At 42.9% G+C, this 17,771-nt stretch overlaps 1 protein-coding gene across 6 annotated transcripts in view; it reads left to right on the forward strand.

Moving 5' to 3' along the window:
* Positions 1-17,771, forward strand: part of LOC100223347 (sphingosine-1-phosphate transporter SPNS2) — a 133,696-nt gene that overhangs the window by 77,442 nt on the left and 38,483 nt on the right. For all 6 annotated transcript variants that reach the window (XM_072916856.1, XM_072916855.1, XM_072916854.1 and 3 more), the window contains 5 exons: positions 4,822-4,973; positions 6,812-6,878; positions 9,446-9,588; positions 10,718-10,870; positions 12,492-12,681. In XM_072916856.1, coding sequence (XP_072772957.1) covers positions 4,822-4,973; positions 6,812-6,878; positions 9,446-9,588; positions 10,718-10,870; positions 12,492-12,681 — 705 coding nt within the window. The remainder of the gene's footprint in view (positions 1-4,821; positions 4,974-6,811; positions 6,879-9,445; positions 9,589-10,717; positions 10,871-12,491; positions 12,682-17,771) is intronic.

Consider the following 17,771-nt stretch of genomic DNA (forward strand, 5'->3'; position numbering starts at 1 on the left):
GTTTACCACTGGCAGATAATCTTTTAAAGAACCAGTGGCTTTACTCCTTTTGTTAACTAATTAAAAAAGGAGAAAGAACTTCAAGCTGTAATTAGACCTCTTAAAACACATATTACTCCCTCAATGGTCTATACAACTAGGATAAATGTATAATTAGGAGTTTTCACCAAACATGACCAGTCATGAGTCCTAGGCCAACAAACATTTATGTGTGCAGGAGATTGAGAGTAAAGTTGGTATGAAGGTGTGAATAGAAACCACATCGTACATTTTATTTGTTGGACCTGATGTTCCAACCATGAAAGCTCTTCTCCAGATGTAAATTCTGGAAGGAGTGTCACATCCATAGCTTCTAGTGTTTGGTAACACTGGTGACAGTAATGAGACCAAGTCCCTTGGACCCCATGATCTGTAACTCTTGTTGTCTATGGCTTGCTGACAGTTTAAGAAATGTAAAAGTTGGTAGGTAGAATTCTCTGTTCCTTATTGGCACATCCCCAGGGCATAAGGATTTGTATCCCTTCCGAAACATTTCCATTTTGAGGAATTGGGTTTCTTTTGCTTTATGGCTAGAGGGTGTTTTTCCTTCTATATATTTAGGAGATGGGAAGAAGAGAGCACATCCATTGACCCTTTGTACCTCCCATTCATAGGTAGGAATGCTTTCTCCATGCATTCATTTCTGGTGATGTCATCTCTTCAAGGGAAATTCCCCGGAAGGCTGTGGCAGTTCTGGGTCTCTGCAAACAACATTCTTTCCATCTGTTGGTGGTTTATTGTGTACTGGAATCTTCCCTGGCTCGTGTCTCACAACCACACAGGTTGGAGAAAGGGACTGGAAGCTCTTTTGCTCCTGGAACTCGTGGCAGCCAGGCTGTGTGGCTCAGGTGTCCCTTCCCAGTGGCACAGCCAGGCTGGTGCCTCAGCACAGCGCTGCTTCATGGCTGTGGCATCCCAGCACAGCCACAGAGCTGCACCTTGGGCTGGCACACGGGCAAGGAGGGGCATTGAGGCTGTGAACTCCTTCCAAAAAACCCTCTGCATCTCTCCAAACCAGGAGATGGTGGCAGCTCTCATGGAGTCTCTGATATGACTGCTTTCCAAAATTAAAGACAAATTAATTGCTTGCCCTAATAGCGCCTTGTTTCAAAAAAACTTCAGTTTCAAGCATTTAATTTAGCAAAACACTATTGATAAGTGTTGAGGTTGCTGGGCTTAACCTATGGGAAAGGAATTAGTTCAGGTCCTGAAAGCTGACTCAGATATTTTCAATTTTCCTGCCAGAAACCTGCTTGCACAGATGAACAAATTACAGCAGAGTTACCAAGTCATATAGAAAGAAACTGGCTTCTTCAATATATATCAATTTCTGCTTGGGGAACAGTGAAATTCAGTTAAAGTCTGAGCTGCCTGTTCTGCTTTTGAGCACCGGCAGAATTGAGCTGGTGTCAGCCCTTTTTCTTTCATTAAACTCCTGAGAAGCTTGAGGTAGGACATAAATGGAAAAGCAGTGGAGGGAAAATCCAGTGCAGAAGAAATGGCAGAGGTGTTCTGCTACAGCTGTGGAGGAGAGCAGAATTTTCCTCAGCATGTGGAATATCTGACTTTGCCATGTGTTTGTGCAGGTTGTCATGTCCACAGACACTTGGAGAGGAAAAGGGATGTTCCATGGCTGTTTGTGTATAAATGTACACAAAAATTAGCAGTTGTCTGTATTGCATATGGAGTGGTTTTGAGACCATGAGTGGTTCATGGAATGCCTGTGGTCCAAATGAGCAACAGCATAAGAATTTTTGACTGGTTTTGTTGTTTGTATTTTTTGCTTTTATATGAAAAACAAAAAGACAAGGCCTGTCATGGATGGGACCACTTTTTGCCTTGAGGAGCTCCCCAACTGTCCCTCTTCAGAGACAATTAAAACATATGCTTTGAGTGACTGATTAGAGATGGAAGATGGGGGTCCCAGCTCATTTTAGCAAATTAATTGTATCATATGAGTTCCAACAGGGTGCATGCTAGCCAAAGATGCCAAAGAACTGGTAAAAAGAGGAATTAGCTCTTTAATCCTAGATATAAAGCTCCAAAACCAGGCACAGTATAGAATGAACTATAGATAATTCCCTAAATTGTTTTAGATTTTTTAATGTTTAATCTAGTTGTCACAACTCAATGGCTGGATGGTCCATAGTCTTGAATATCTGATCTCAGAAGGGCAATACTCTTCAGGTCTTTATGTGGATTATGCTTTTAAAGACTGCTTTTATTCCCAGATGAAGTAAAAATCTCATTACTTAAGTTTGAATACCGCTGCTTCAAAGAACATAGTTTAAATATTAAACAGATATTTGGAGTGTATCAGCATAGGATAAGCCAGGGAGAAGGATTTGAGGAGGAACTGAGAGAGAAGAGTGGATGTGTTACTTGTTGCAGATGATTTCATTGTATTGGGCATCTGATTCCATGGTATTGATGAAACTGAATCACTCTACCACAAAAGGAATACTTGGTACAGTTTTCCTGCTTTGCACAATGATTGTAAGAGGAGCCTTCTCCCAGCATTGTTTGGAGGAAATTCCTACCCAGTGCATTCACTGGCAGCGATACCGGCTGCTGAGCACAAAAATGTGTCGTTTTTCTGTAGGTATTTCAAATTTGAGGAACATCCAGTGCATTTACAAACTTGTCATTCTTCAGTTGTAGGTAACACTGTCCATGCTCATCCCAGGCAGGTGACTACTTTGCCTGTCACCCTCTCTGTGATCCAGATCTAAACTTCCTCAGAAACCACAGCCAGCCTCCAGTTCCCTGCTTTCTAATTTTGCATGACTAAGCCTTTCAGCATGTTATAAATACTGTTGCTCATTCAAAATACATTGGTTACCTGTGCACCAATGACTGCCAGCATATTTCTGTAGTGGAGTGGTTGAGCGTTGGGAAATGGACATAAATTAAATCACTTGAGTCACGGTATTGCCCTTTCTGCTCACACCCACGTGTGTGAGTTACATATGTGCAGCTTGTGGGAGCTGTATGAATGCGAGCAGCTCTGCACACACCCTGCCAGCAAACAAGGAACTTGTATTCCTGCAGAAAATGGCTATTGCTCCAGAATTCACACCTAAATATGAGGAAGTGATGAGTACACAAAAGCATTTTGTTTTTGTGGCTATTGGAATCCTCAAAGTATTATTTTCAGCCAGGGATTACAGTGAAGAAAACAATGCAAACATGTCAGTGATAGATTTTTGTCTGCTTATGGATATATTTATGACTGAGGCATGTGGCTTGGGGTCTGCATGGCATTTTCCATGTTTGTGAATGAGACTTGTACTCTAGCTTGGCTTTGCTGTAGGGCACAAAATCAGTCATTTCCCTTGACTTTCTCCTATCTGAAGAAGGAGAATTGGTAATTGCTCAATTTTACCAAAGCACTTTCATGGTTAAGGATGTATCATAGGCAAAGAATCACAGAGTGGTTTGGGTTGGGAAGGAACTTAAAGCCCATCCCACCCCCTGCCATGGCAGGGACACCTTCCACTCTCCCAACACTATCAGGGTGCTCCAAGCCCTGTCCAACCTGACCTCGGGCACTTCCAGGGATGGGGCAGCCACAGCTGCTCTGGGCACCCCATACCAGGGCCTCACTGCCCTCACAGGGAAGAATTTCTTCCCAATACCTAATTTACACCTGCCTTCCTTCAATTTAAATCCCTGCTGTTCTTCTCACAAATGACCTACAGAATAATGACAGCAAATTGAGGATTTGTATAGGTTAAATTTGTAGAAATAGATTTCCCTGTGCTTACAAATTTCTGCATTGACTGCTGCATTTCTGTCCCTGCAATTATTTCTGGGTGTAGCTCAAGCTGCTTAGATGGCTGAGAGTTTGCTCCTTCTCATGTATCTGGTATTCAGGCATCAAAGCATTGTGTCTTAGCCTGCACTCAGCAGCACCCAGAAAACTGCAGGGGCAGTAAAAGAGCTTAGGTGTAAAATCAGGTCCTCACAGTTCATGAAAATGTTGCTTGAAATGGGCCATTAAAAAAATCTATTAGATAAGCAATTCCTTTTAGACCATTTTAGATTGTGTTGTGCTGAATGTAAAATATATCCTCCTCCTGTGGGATTGTCTTTTGCCCAGAGAGGCAGGTTGTTCCCTGGGCAGCCAAGGCATTCCCTGCAGGTCCTACTTACAGAGTGCATGGATGTTCCTGGGCTTCCAGTAACACTCAGGTCCCCTCTGACAGTTCTGGGGAGGTGTCTGCTGCTGTTCAAAGCAAGTGGAGTGAGATGGGTGCTTAGCACCTTTGAAATATTCTGTTATTCCATAGATTTTAGTGAAGGAGGACATTTAGTTTGGGGGATGTCAGGTTCCACTCTTTCCCAACTTTGAAGAGCCTTTAGGATTTCCCAGTCAGAGCCTGTCTTTGGCACACTGGGAGGATGGTTGTGTTTGGCACGAGCTGCTGTTACTGGATCCCAGAGCAGAGTTACACTCACCCACCTCCCCAGACCTTCCCAACTCAGCAAGAATTATCTGGGAACAAACTGGGGGTCTTCTGCCTCTTTTAGGATATATTCTTGAATGTCGCTGAGTAAATGTTTTATTATTACTTTTCTTTCATGCCTATAAATCTTCACAAAAAATACCGTCCCTTTCTTCTGGGCAACAGACAAATGAAACAACTCTGAAGTTCTAAAAATAAATGCGTACTGGAGGATCATTTTCCAGTCACATGAATTTGTATTTCCCTGACTGCTGTCCATCCTGAATTAAAAAAGCCAAGGGGGGCATGCTAATGTTTCTATTTCTTTTCTTAGTATTTCTGGCTGCTTGTGCTCTCACGGGGTTTGGTTGGCATCGGTGAAGCAAGTTATTCTACTATTGCACCAACCATCATTGGAGACCTGTTCACCAAAAACACGAGGACCCTGATGCTGTCTGTTTTCTACTTTGCAATTCCTCTGGGCAGGTGAGTGACACGAAGGTTCTTCTATCTGCTTAGGGCTTTTCTCTTAAATAAACTCACATAGACCTGAAATTGCTAATGATGATAGTTCTTGATTTTGGCTGGAATGTAGACAGGAAAATATTGGGAGCAGTGACTAATTAGTTGCAGGAATTAGATTCTTTTTTAGTGTTACTGGTTCATGTGTAACTTTTGGGAACAAATGGGAAGTTTGTTGTTGGTTTATTTAGTTTTTTTCCTACTTTTGTACAGCAATGGGGTGGAAATGGAATAAAAATATTTTAGCTGACTTTTTCTTTCAGTGGAATTTCTTTATCAGCCCAACACAGTATCTGATTGTTGGGTCGGGAGGGAATCTGTCATTTTTATTATTTAAAATAATGGCTGACCCTATATTGTGAAATTGTCAGCAAGGTGGCTTTGCAGACCATTTCCCAGAGCTGGACAACATCCTGGGAAAAAGGGCAATATGGGTTCATTTCCAGCAGGGAATACATGGACAGCATGTTCCAAACTCAGAGAGAAACTTCTGGTGGTGCATTTTACAAGCTGGAGCACTTACCTGCGAGATAAAACTCACAGTCATCCTTTTGCTCTTGAGGAAAAAGAGAGAAACAGATCTTTAACTGGTGAAAAGAATATTTTGCCAAGAGGACCAAGGATTCCAAGTATTCACATATCAAATTCAATGAACTAAAAAGAAATTACAAATATTCATCTTGTTGAGCCTGATTCTGGGACTTCATTATCTCAATATCCAGCAGCAGCGTGGATTACCAAGCCATGGAGGAGAGGACAAAGGCTGTAAACCAAAAGAAGTTTTGATTAGATATTAGGAAGAAATTCTTCCTTGTGAAGGTGGTGAAGCCCTGGCACAGATTCCCAGAGCAGCTGTGGCTGTCCCTGGATCCCTGGAAGTGTCCAAGGCCAGGTTGCATGGGACTTGGAGCAACCTGGGACAATGGGAGGTGTCCTTGCCATGGCAGGGGGTAGAACTGGATGGATTTTAAGGTCTCTTACAACCCAAACCTGTCTGTGATGATTCATGGTTAGATTTTGGGGCCTGTCTGGGTAAAATATCCAGTTTTAAGGAGGTTATAGCTGACAACCTCCAAAGCTTAGCAGACCCTTCAATAAAGAAAGGGGGGATTGGGGAGTGAGGCTCACAGTTGCCCCACTGCAATCCTGGCAACTTTTAGCCAAGGCAGTCTCAGCAACAAATGCAGCAGTTTTGAAAAAGGGTTGTTACCTTCAGTTCATGTTGAGAGAAATGTAGCTATGTTCACCTTTAGTCTCTTGTAATGCACCTTTTGTCTTATATGTGGCTGAAGGTCTCCTATTAAACTTCTTGCATGTTCTTCTTGGTTTTTCTTCCAAGCTAATAGAAAATAGTCTCTTCCTGCTTAATTAAAACCAAGTACTAATTAGGGGCAAGAAAAAAAAATGTAATGATGGAATATCGCTTGTCCTTGAAGGGTACTTTTTAACTGAAAGCTTGAACATAAAATTGTTTCATATTCATATTAGCACAGAGAAAGGCCTGATGTAGAAGTGAAATTGGAAATGAATTCTTTTTAAGTCTTTTTTTGCATCCACTGTAGATTGAAAGATCAGCTATAAACTTCCAAATTTCCATCACATTTGGACATTTTTAGATCAGCAGTGCTGGGTAGAGTCACATACTAGCCACCATCTGCTTCAATCCCCAGTATTGCTTCCTGTAGGACAAGACAGCTGAGGACACACAGTTGGTTTTACCTCTCTTTGCCTTTGTCTAAGAACAGCTGTGACTGTGGCACACTTAAAGATCTGACCAGCTCTCACCTTGGCCTTTCTTGCAGTGGCTTGGGATACATCACCGGGTCCAGCGTGAAGCAGGTTGCTGGAGACTGGCACTGGGCACTGCGGGTAAGTCCCTCTTAATGACACATCTTAATTAGAGTGGGTTGGTTGATTAGTGTTAGGAAGAGTTCCATCACACAATGGCTCAACCTATTATTATATCTGAAAGGTGAAGGATTGGAAATTACATCTGTGGATGTTAAGTGCATGGCAGAGGCACCCTCTAAGCAAAGATGTGTGGGCTTGGTTTGTGGGACTTGGTGTTTTCCCTGCTTGGGAGCAAGAATTTGCCAATCACTTTGTTATCAATCAATCAATCATGACTTCTTGATGTGGACAGGAAGACGAGGCATTGGCCTTAAATCAACTCCACAGTCTTTCAGTCTCCTGCTGTCAAGAAACTCTGAGAATGGCTTCCGGCTTTGAGGAAAAAACACTTTGTTCCAGTTTCCGCTTGTTTTTCTGCCCTGAGACAGTCCGTTTCCTTCTATTTTAACCTCTTGGGACCCTGATAAATGGGCTGAAAAGATAATCCACTCCAATCACATACTCACAAACAGCTTCTGCACACAAAGACGTCTTGAAAGAGCTGAGAGGAAGTGGCCCAGCAGAACTGGTTTCTGACCTTTGGTGCTGTGGGTGGCATGTGAGGTGCATTCTCTGGCTATGGCACTTCATGGGGACCATGAATCTCATGAAGCTCAGGCCAGCACTGTTTATAGCAGTTGGTGATGCAATGCAAGGATTCCCATCTGAAGCAAATATGCCCTCTGTGACACAGGCCATGCCCAGGGTATGCAGAGCCAGGAACATCACCATGAACGGTTCATCTGGGAGAGTGGAGGGCAGTTTCCAGCTGTGCACCTGGAGTGGAAAGTGGAGTAGCCTAAAGATTCCCACCAGGAAGATGCTGCCTCATTAGCAGAAATATTTAAGAGTAACATGAACTTTTGAGCAGAGGCAAACCAAGGAGTGAAAACCCCAAAGCCTGTCCTCTTGTCAGTTGGCTTTAACTGGAGCACTCTTAGAAAACCCAAATTTGTCTGTAAAACCCAAATGGTTAATCAGTGAAAAGAGATCATCACTAGGATTTTTCAGGTGGTGTCTTCACAGTTATCCTGAGAAATCCAGGCTATCTGCAAGACTGTTCCCCTTACAGGTTGTGATTTCCATTAGAAATGACACACTGGTGCAGGATTCCCTGGCTGTACAAAATTCGGGGACTCTGATGAGCTGCACACACATCTGTGGTGTTTGCTTTGGACACCATTGCTCAGTCTTTGTAGTCACACAGCCCATATAGAAAGCATCCAGACATCAGTGTAAAGCAGCTTCCATCCCTGTGGCAATTATTGTGCTCTTGCAAGATGGGAATGATTCCCCAAGATGACGCTTCCCTTTGTGGTCTCCTGTGGTCTCCAAATACAGAAGAGGTCAGGAATAATCCACACTTCAGTGGGCTGAAAAAGACAGAAGGGCACATGGACAAGTGGCAGCTTTGTGTCTGAATCTAACAATAAAGTGAATGTTTCACTGCAGCATTACTGAGTGGCCATGGATATTGTCCTGGTGGGTACATAAGCTTTTTAATAATCAAAGAGACTTGCTGTAAAAAAAAACAGCATTTCCAATATTTTTTACCAGTGCTGTGTCTTCTGGTCAGGTATCATAAGGATACTGTATCAGGCTTCAGTGTATTCCTGGATGAGAGATTTTCATTACTTTTAAGTTCTGAAATACTTTTGTCTTTCCTTCCCTAGAAGGTTTGTGAGTTTGTCATCTTTGGACATGAAACACTGCTCCATGTGTAAAGGCCATTCTCAGGATAATAATGAAAGCTATTTTGCTTTTTTTTTTTTTTTGGACAGGAATTTATTTTTTTAAATAGCATGTCTAGGTGAGATGATAGTTCAGTGGAATCCATGTTCCTGTATTCCTAATGGAGCTATTTTCCATTCTGGCAATAATGGAATTTCATTGTCAAAACAAGAATATTTTTTATAGCTTGCAAAATGCTGTGGGATCTTTGTATTTTTGCCTAGTGCTTGGGAGAAAGGATTGGATATTGGGAAACCAAACCCTTGAATCTGTTGTTTCCCTGCCTTCCAGCCTGAATTTTCAATGTTTCTTGGTCTGTTGTACTGAGGCAACCTGAGGAAGATGCCTGAAAACAGGAAGCCATTGTGGGTTAGCTGGAAGAGGGATGTATATCAAGCAAGGGTTTTCAAAGCCAGCACATTCCCTACATCCAGAAATCTTTCAGCTGGTCTAATTGCCTTTAAATGGCTTCTGCACTCACCCAGAAACCAGCTGGTCTCTCAGCCCAACTGGGAGTAGGTTTCCAAAGAGTTAAACATCACTCAAGAATCATTTTTAGATGAATCTTGGTACTTTTTTAACACAATGGACTGCCTTACTCAGAGTATTTTCAAAGCTGCATGTTTCCAGAGTGAGATAAGAGAGTCCAGGGAATGTCATGGAGGAAGGAAAGGAGCAGATGCCTCGATGCTTACAGGTTCTGTCTGGCTGTGAGGAGCAGTCACTGAAACCAGAAGGATGTATTCTGCTTCTTCCTGCCCAGTCAAAGCAAACCCTCCTGACTCCTGTGCTAATTCCCTGCTCCTTTCTTACAGGTATCTCCACTCCTAGGAATGATAACAGGGACACTGATCTTGATATTTGTGCCTGCTGCTAAAAGAGGAAATGCTGAACAACTTGGGGGGCAGCTGAAGGCTCGGACTTCATGGCTGAGAGACATGAAAGCATTGATTAGAAAGTAAGAGCATGAGTAAAAACCATGTTTTGCCTTTAATGCTTAATTGGAACTTCCAGTGGTCTGGATTTAGTGTGGTGACACTGGAAAGTGGTGACATGCAGGGAGTTGCAGGAAGTTTAGTCTGTGGATCTAGGGAAGAAAATCACAGTTACATGAGTTATTGACTGCTGTGACAATGATGAATTTCAAGTTTTGCTCTAACCTTTCCAAGACTGACATCTAAGAAAAAGCCTGCTTTGTTTGGCTCATACTTCACACAAATCAGGGCTTTTGAAGTGTAGAAATTGCTGCGTTCCTGTATTAATTGTTGTGCCACTGTTGTTCAGACACTTAGATCATTTTTCTTCTTTAAAAGAGCTATTCTTCTGAGGGGGAAAAGAGAGTTTCAGCAATTTAATATAAAAAAACACACGGCAGCTTGCACTATGGCAAGTTTAATTATATGTGAACAACCATGTGTGACTGAATCCATGAGAACTGAATGTGCTTGGGCACTTGTATGTGTGCATAAAGGTTCACATGCTTATGAATGCTTCAGCAGCTGCACTTCCTTCCAGAAAGTTGGCCTGTGAATGTGCAAATACTTTCACTTGTGAATTCAGGGTTACCTTGTAATTCTGATGGGAAGCTTGTGATGGAACAACTGGCTAGAATACCTCCCTGGTATTGTCATCCAGTGCCAAGGGACTAGGAAAAGCAATGGGAGCTAATTTATCATTAGTTCTATGTTACTGCTTTTGGTAGTTTATGTAAGTAGTAACCATATGGTGGCATGGATGGGGAGGGAGAAGTGAAACTACTCCTCCAAGTAAACAGGTGACATTAGGGTGAAAGCCCTGTAACTCACATATCATGTCTTAGTGACCAAGTACTAATTGTCTTCTCAACCAGACCCTTGACACAGCCCTGTGAAGCATCTCTGATGAGTTCAGCATATTATTATCAGTGGAGCATCACATGTGAACCTTCCATGCTTCTTATTCTCCATTCCTTTGTATCTGCCCCTTGGCAAAGGGAGGTGGCAAGTGTGGGGGAGCACTGGGCTTTGTCACTGAAGCACTGGCTCCTGCATGGGGGTCCTGCTTTTTCACTTTCCCCACTAAACCTTCTCTTGGATTTGTCCCCACAGCCGCAGCTATGTGTTCTCATCCTTGGCCACCTCAGCTGTCTCCTTTGCCACGGGGGCACTTGGTATGTGGATCCCTCTGTATCTTCACAGAGCACAGGTCGTGCAGAAGACAGCAGAGACCTGCAGCTCCCAGCCCTGTGGCACCAAAGATAGGTGAGAGTCAGAGTCAGCTGCTTTACACAGGGGAGAGGGGGTGGGGGCTTATTTACCAGAGGAAACAGGCAAGTCCCACAGAGACAAGGTACTAGAATGTCTGTAATTTCCTCTAGATCCTTGTAACAATGATAGGAAATGCTGGGATTGTAAACTAGGCTTTATTTCTCTTCTTCATTGCATGAAGTCAAACCAAGGGAGAAGCAATGACCTCAGCTCCGTCTTAGTTCCCAGGCTGCAGTGCAGAGTAGAAAAGAGAAATCCTCTAAGGAGGATGTTTGGAGAGCTGAGAATTTGGTTCCTTAAGACCCATCAGTGATAGCAGCAGAATAAGCTGGCAGGTTAGGAAGCCCCAGTGGTGCCTGCAATTCAGAGGCTGGAATGGTTTCTCTAAAGCTGCAGGGACTAATCCTGTAGGCTTTTGTTTCTGTGTGAGGCAGGACTTCCCTGTTTTATTGCTCTGTAAACTGTATATGTGCTGAGTTTTGCTGAAGAATGTCCCAGAGATCTGAGACGCTTTGGGCTGGGGTGTTTGATGTTATACAATGATTTGGGTTTTCAGTCCTCATTATCTATCACTTGCAACACATAAGCTGTGAAAAGTAATTCTTCATTTTGTGATTTACAATGGTGACACAAACAAGGAAATGCTATAAAAGCATTCCTCCAGGTAAATAAAAGATATTTTAAAAGCCTTTTGTCAGATCTTTTGCTTTTTAGCTCATGAGGGAAAATAATACTCAGGAAACCTTCTTGCCATAACAGACATAATCCCATCTCAATTAAAGTAGTTAGTGATGTGGAGTCCATCAACCAGAGTGTCCAGCAGGCAAGCTCAGGCTATTCCACAAAATTGCAGTGAGCAAAACACACAGCTCCAGCCTGACTGCCTGTCTGCTGTTTACAAAGAGAAGGTCCCCCTCCTTGATGACACCTCAATTTTGAACTGTCCTCAAGCTACTCTAATGTGGTTGCCCAAGACCCTGTAATCCAAGTCCTGCACATATCATATGGAGAATCCTCCTGGCTCTTTAAATTAAAATTAACACATTTCAAATGTGTAATTTAGTAGCAAAAAGCTTCTTCGAAGTGGCCTGAAAGGAGTTATAAAGTCAAAGTATGTTGGAAATCAATGGTATTTAAGATCTTGTTAGGTTTCCTTGTCCTGAAGCTTCCTGGTGCCTATCCATGATTTCCCCTCACATGATCAATGTAAAGGTTATTAAATAGTTTTGTGTATACATAATTATCTGTTCAGGACACTTCCTAGGAATCCCAGTTCCACCCAAGGAAGCAATGTGAGCCCTTTGCACCCCTTTGCCCATGGATCAAAGCCCGTGTCCAATGATAAATTTCATGAGCTGTGTTTTTCTTAATTGCAGGGGAAGATGGCTAAAATCATGAGCATTTGTTTTATTTAAAATTTGAAAAACCATTGTACAAATTTCCATTAGTCAGTTTACCCAAATAATTATATTATTAATAATAAAATAATAATACCTAATAAAATGATAATATCTAATACATAATAAAATAATATTACCTAATAATATAATAATACCCAGAGACTATGCCCATTTTGGGCTAATTTTCTTTTTTTCTTTCCTATGTTTTGGGGTAGTTTGATCTTCGGAGCAATCACGTGCTTCACTGGCTTCCTGGGTGTAATCACAGGGGCAGGAGCCACCAAATGGTGCCGGTCCAAGACACAGCGAGCTGATCCTCTTGTCTGTGCTGTTGGAATGCTGGGATCAGCCATCTTCATCTGTCTGATCTTCGTGGCAGCCAAGAGCAGCATCGTGGGAGCCTATGTAAGTATAATCCTTTCCATATGCCAGCCCCTGCCAAACTCCTTAAAGACCATGTGCATTGTACCCTGCAGAAAGCCTGGGATGTTTTCTTGCCTGTGCCCTTCTTAATGTCCTTCTTTTTGCCTCTTGGCATTCTGGCACTCTCTAAGTGTGCCTGAAATCTCAACTGCTTATCCCTGCTGCCATCAGAATTCAGAGCTCCATGGAAACCCACAGCCTTTGGGCTGTATCTGCGCCTCAATCCACACCTTTATTGCTCTTGCCTAATGTTTTGGTACAGGAAAATTGAGCACTTCCCTTGCAGTGAGGGTAATGTAGCTGCAGTGGTACCAGATGACAATTACAGTGTAATTTGTCTGTGGGCAAGCTTTTGGCTCCCTTTCAGTACCATTCATTTCCATAACTAGGTGGATTGCACCAGGCCAATATTAATAAGCCAGTCATTTCAATTTGTTATCTGTATTACCATAGCCCAGGAACCTACAGTACTTGATGCTGCACAAATACAGATTAAAATATGGCCCCTCCCTGAGTGCTTATAATAAAATTGAAAGATACCAGATAGATTCAGATAAATAGAATGGTTTGGGTTGGAAGGGTCTTTTGAAGGTCATCCAGCCCCCACTTCCACTAGACCTTGCTGCTGAGAGCCTCCTCCAACCCAGCCTTGAATATTTCCAGGAATGAAGCATCCACCACCTCCTGGCCACCCTGTGCCAATGCTTTATCACCTTTTAAAAAATTCCTTCCTTACATCTCGTCTAAACCAACCATCTTTTAGTTAGACTAAAGGGAAAAAGGAGAGCTCAACTCAGGCTAGAATCTTGCTTTGAGTGGGGAGTAAAAATCCAGGCACTGAACTCTGGTTCACTTTTAATGTCAGAATGAGAGAGGCCTGGGACCGGGAGAAGTTTATGAAAGGAAAGTATGAGATGTTTGGAGTAGTGGGATCCTTTCTGAAAGCCCACCCTCCACCCTTCACTTCCACATAGAAGCACCTGCTCATCCAGCAAGAAGAATTCCTGTCCAAGGAACCAGCCAACTGCTGTTCCTCATTTTTCTGTGTTTCGAGCGCTGGCCTGGCCATGGTTATTTGCTGAGTCTTTCAGCAGCTGCCACAGTTATGGGGAAGCACAACCAGAAGGAGTGGAAGTTCAAAATCATTAAGACAGAGCCAAGAATATCTCCTCTGGCTATTTGAGATTTAGGTCTCTGGTTTGTGACCATGAACTAACATTTGAACTGGCAGAAAAATTATCACTTCAGACAACCTGTGAGAGGGTGTTACTGGTTGGTGAATCACTAACCCTCCTTTTATTGATCTTTCACACCCCTCACCTGCTCCCTCCATCTCTTTGTGCAGACAGAGCTGTTATTTTCTCCTTTCTCAGACCTGGTGTCTGAGAACAGACACTAGGTTTGAACATGTCAAACAGACAAGTTTGTTTGTGGTGTTCAGTCTCTTTATACAGAAACTTCTCCCTTTCTAGGCTGGAAATACTGTTTTCAGAAACTGTGCAGCAGGAGATGGCCATTAATCTAGTTTTTTATCTTTTTTTCTATTTTTTAATAGCCATGTGACTAGTTGCATTGTTTAAGTATATAAATATAGATGGTATCATCTAAACAATCCTCGAAACAATTTATTTTATTATGGATGAGCAGTAAATCTAATAAAGAGTCAATGATTTGCAAAGGAAGTTACAGCTGCATATGGAGGGGTATAGGGAATATGATCCTGTTTGTGATGCTATGAGGCTGAAGCAAGAAGCACTGCCTCTCCATATCCCTAAATTCTCTGCTGCTGGCAACCTGATGCCCCGAAAGAGAGGACAGGTCTGGGTTGGAGCTACCAGTGTCTCTTTACACAAGGTATTGTGTGGCAGTGCCATACTGAATTGACTTTCCAAGGCAAGTCTCTAACACAAACTCATGTTTTTCATGCCATTCAAAGAGATGTTGCAATCCTTCAGACTTCCAGAGAGTTCCATTCCCTTGTATTTCAAGGAGAATAGGAGACCTGCATTGCCAGGTTGCATGGCGTAGCAGTTTGCTCTTTGTTCTTTGTTTTAAGTCTCATTGGTCCATAATGAAGGGGAGAGTGTTCTGTGGTTGGTGGACAGGATGGTGGTCTGGGTTACCTTCCTAATCTCAAAATCCAGGATGAAATCTCCTTCTGGAAACAATACAGTAAAATTTATGGGTTGATTTTCTTGTCTCTGATATCTTCCTTGACAGCTTGTGCTGGCTCACATCCTTGAGTTCTGTGTCTGTGGAAGGCAAGGCAATGTCTGTCCCCCAGCATGGTGGTATTTGCCAACCTTCTGTACTGCGACTGTCCTTAGGCTTCTGTCATGGATCACACCATGCAAAAATTGACAGTGAATGTTTTTGCAACCCTCCTTGGCTCAGAGCTTTAAAATTCTCACTTCCAAGCAATTAGGTGGGTTCCCATGAGATGATGTTCTCTCTCACTGTGAGAGAGAGCTGCAGTGGCCACCAGATCTCCAACTCCCTCCCTGCTTTAGTTAACAGTCAGGAGCTTTACTGCTGACTGATACAGGCATCAGCTTAAATGAAGTGTTCAGCACTCCAGCAAGAACCTGCAGAGCCCTTGCTTTTTAATTTCTTGGTTTTATAGGTTTTATCTTTTTGGAAAAGACCTGAATTTCCATTACACGATCACCCTGCCCCTTACATGCTGTGTGCTGTCTGCTCTCTCCCTCCCCTGAGCACATGTACTATTTCTGTCCTGCTCAGTCCTTTCTTGCAATTGACTTTGCTCCCTGGGGGCAGTTGCTGTTCCCATTCTGTAGCAGCCACTCCCATCTGAGGCAGGTAGACAGGTGACTTTTTTCCAGCCAATCTTTTCATATTGATCCAGTAAATTATTGGCAGTGGCAAAGTGGCTGGCAAGGTGGACTCAAACAACAATTCTGTATAATTTAGCTGCCCAGACACCTGTATTTCTCTCTTTTACTCTCTTGCTTGGCTGTACTGTCTGATCCTCTCTTACTCAGTTTTCCTTGCAGCATGTGGATTTGTGTGTTGTAATCCAGCTCCTTAAAGCACCAATTTACATATCTGTAAGTCCCACGTTTTCTGAAATACAAACTCTTTGAAACTTGGTTTTCAAACCCGTCTCTGGAAACCCATTATATGTGTGGCATCATCATCTCACACTGCTCAGACATTTCAACTGCAGATTTTAAACTTGTTTAAATCTCCAAGTGACTGGAGAGAGGTGCTCTGCTTTGCCTTCCTTTGACTCTATTCCAAATTCCTCATTTCAACATCTATTTCAATTCCTCAAAGACATTTTATGATCTTGCAGAAACAGCATATCCCAGGGTAAAACCTTGCCAGAGAGCTTTTACAGCATCTTAGTCTCAACCCCAGGGACTTTCTGCTGTCACATTGTGGGTGACCTGCCTACTTGTGACATCAATATTGCCCAGAACTGAGTTGAAGTTAGAATTGCTCCAAATTCAGGAGTACATGAGGGTGTGTTACCCACCATTTCAGAGAGAAATATAAATAATGAAGATACTGACAGCTACGCCCTTTGCAAACAGTCATGGGAGGCATTTGTAACCTGCTTAGAACTTAGCAAGTGCATTCTCTTACAATGAGAGCTGCTGGTGTGTCCATTCTGAAATCTACTTTATTTCTCATTTTTGGGAGTCAGAATTGGCTAACTGATCACTTAAACAGAAAAGCACAGATGAGCAATCACACACCAAATGGACTGGTGAGATGTTACACAGTACAGCTGGAGTCAGAAACAGTTGTATAAGTAGAGGTGAAGTCTCAGTGTAAAATGAGGCTTCAAAAAGTGTGTGAGGAATCAAAACTGTGAGCATTTCAGGAGCTATTATCTGCTCTGGGGCTGCCCTATTTGCTGTAAGCTTCCCTAGAGTCTCTCTTCTGCAGAAATATCCTCACATGCCCTTTGCAGTGGGTGAACTCATTTTTATAAGCCCCCATCAGCAGATGAAGGACAGACATTTTTTAATGTATCTTCTATCCTACTTTTGATCTTCCTCTTGTTCCTCTTTTCCTTTTGCCAGTACCCACCTATTAATCTCACATTTCATGGATTGGTTGAAATACACATTCATCAGCTCAGAACTGGTGTGCTCTGAAGTTTGTAGCATTTCAGTGATTTATTTAAAGGACTTGTGCTAAATTCCTGCACAAGGGGCAAGTTCTTGCTGCCTATAGCAATTCAAATGTGTGCAGTTGATACCAGCTCAAGGCAAGCAGTTGCCTGTTTGCAGTGCTGGGAGCAGACAGGGCAGGTTGATGCTGCATTGAGGAGTAAGATTCCATTGTTCCCAAGCTCAGTTTAGTCTCTCCAGCCACGGAACAGCAGCTGCAAAGCTGTAGCAGGACAGATTTCAGAGCAGGTCTGAATATGTACCCAGTACCCATGGGACACGTGGCTTCAACTCCTGACAGCACCTTGGTTTATTGGATGTGTTCTCACCTTGGCAGGTGTCATTTCCAGACCTGTGGGCAATGGGAAAATGGAAATAGAGATTTCCTAACTGACCAGCTGGGCTCTAATGACTGGCTTGGACAGCATCAGAGAGGAAGCAGATCCAGCCACAGAGAAAGGGGATAGGGAGGGAAAATGTTTGGGAAGCAAAGACAATTTTAGAAACAAATAGAGGAAGCTCCTGTGCATAAGACTTGCTAAATAAAGCATATTATTCCTGGCCTTGACAGGGTGGTCTGAGGGGTTTAGGCAGCCTCAACTGGTGTGTGGGAAAGACAGTGGCAGTGGTCACACCATGTCCCATCAGCTGCCACTCTTGCAGTTCTGTGGCTTTTAATGTCTCTTGCTGACTGTCTCCACAGAGCCAAGGATTGTATTTCACCACAAGGCACTGATGTTGCAAAGCCCATACTTAATTCCAGTCTCCTCTGGACAGATATTACCTGTTTAATGCTGTCAGGGAGGGAAGGGATCCTCCACAGCTCTCTGCAGAGAGCCTCAGCTGGTTTGCTACAGAGCTGAACACATAACTTGGTTGCCAGGAATGGAAATAGCTGTGCTTTGGGGAGTTGTGGCTGTCTTGCCTTTT

This window comes from Taeniopygia guttata, chromosome 19, assembly GCF_048771995.1.
Source record: "Taeniopygia guttata chromosome 19, bTaeGut7.mat, whole genome shotgun sequence".
Classification (NCBI taxonomy): domain Eukaryota; kingdom Metazoa; phylum Chordata; class Aves; order Passeriformes; family Estrildidae; genus Taeniopygia; species Taeniopygia guttata.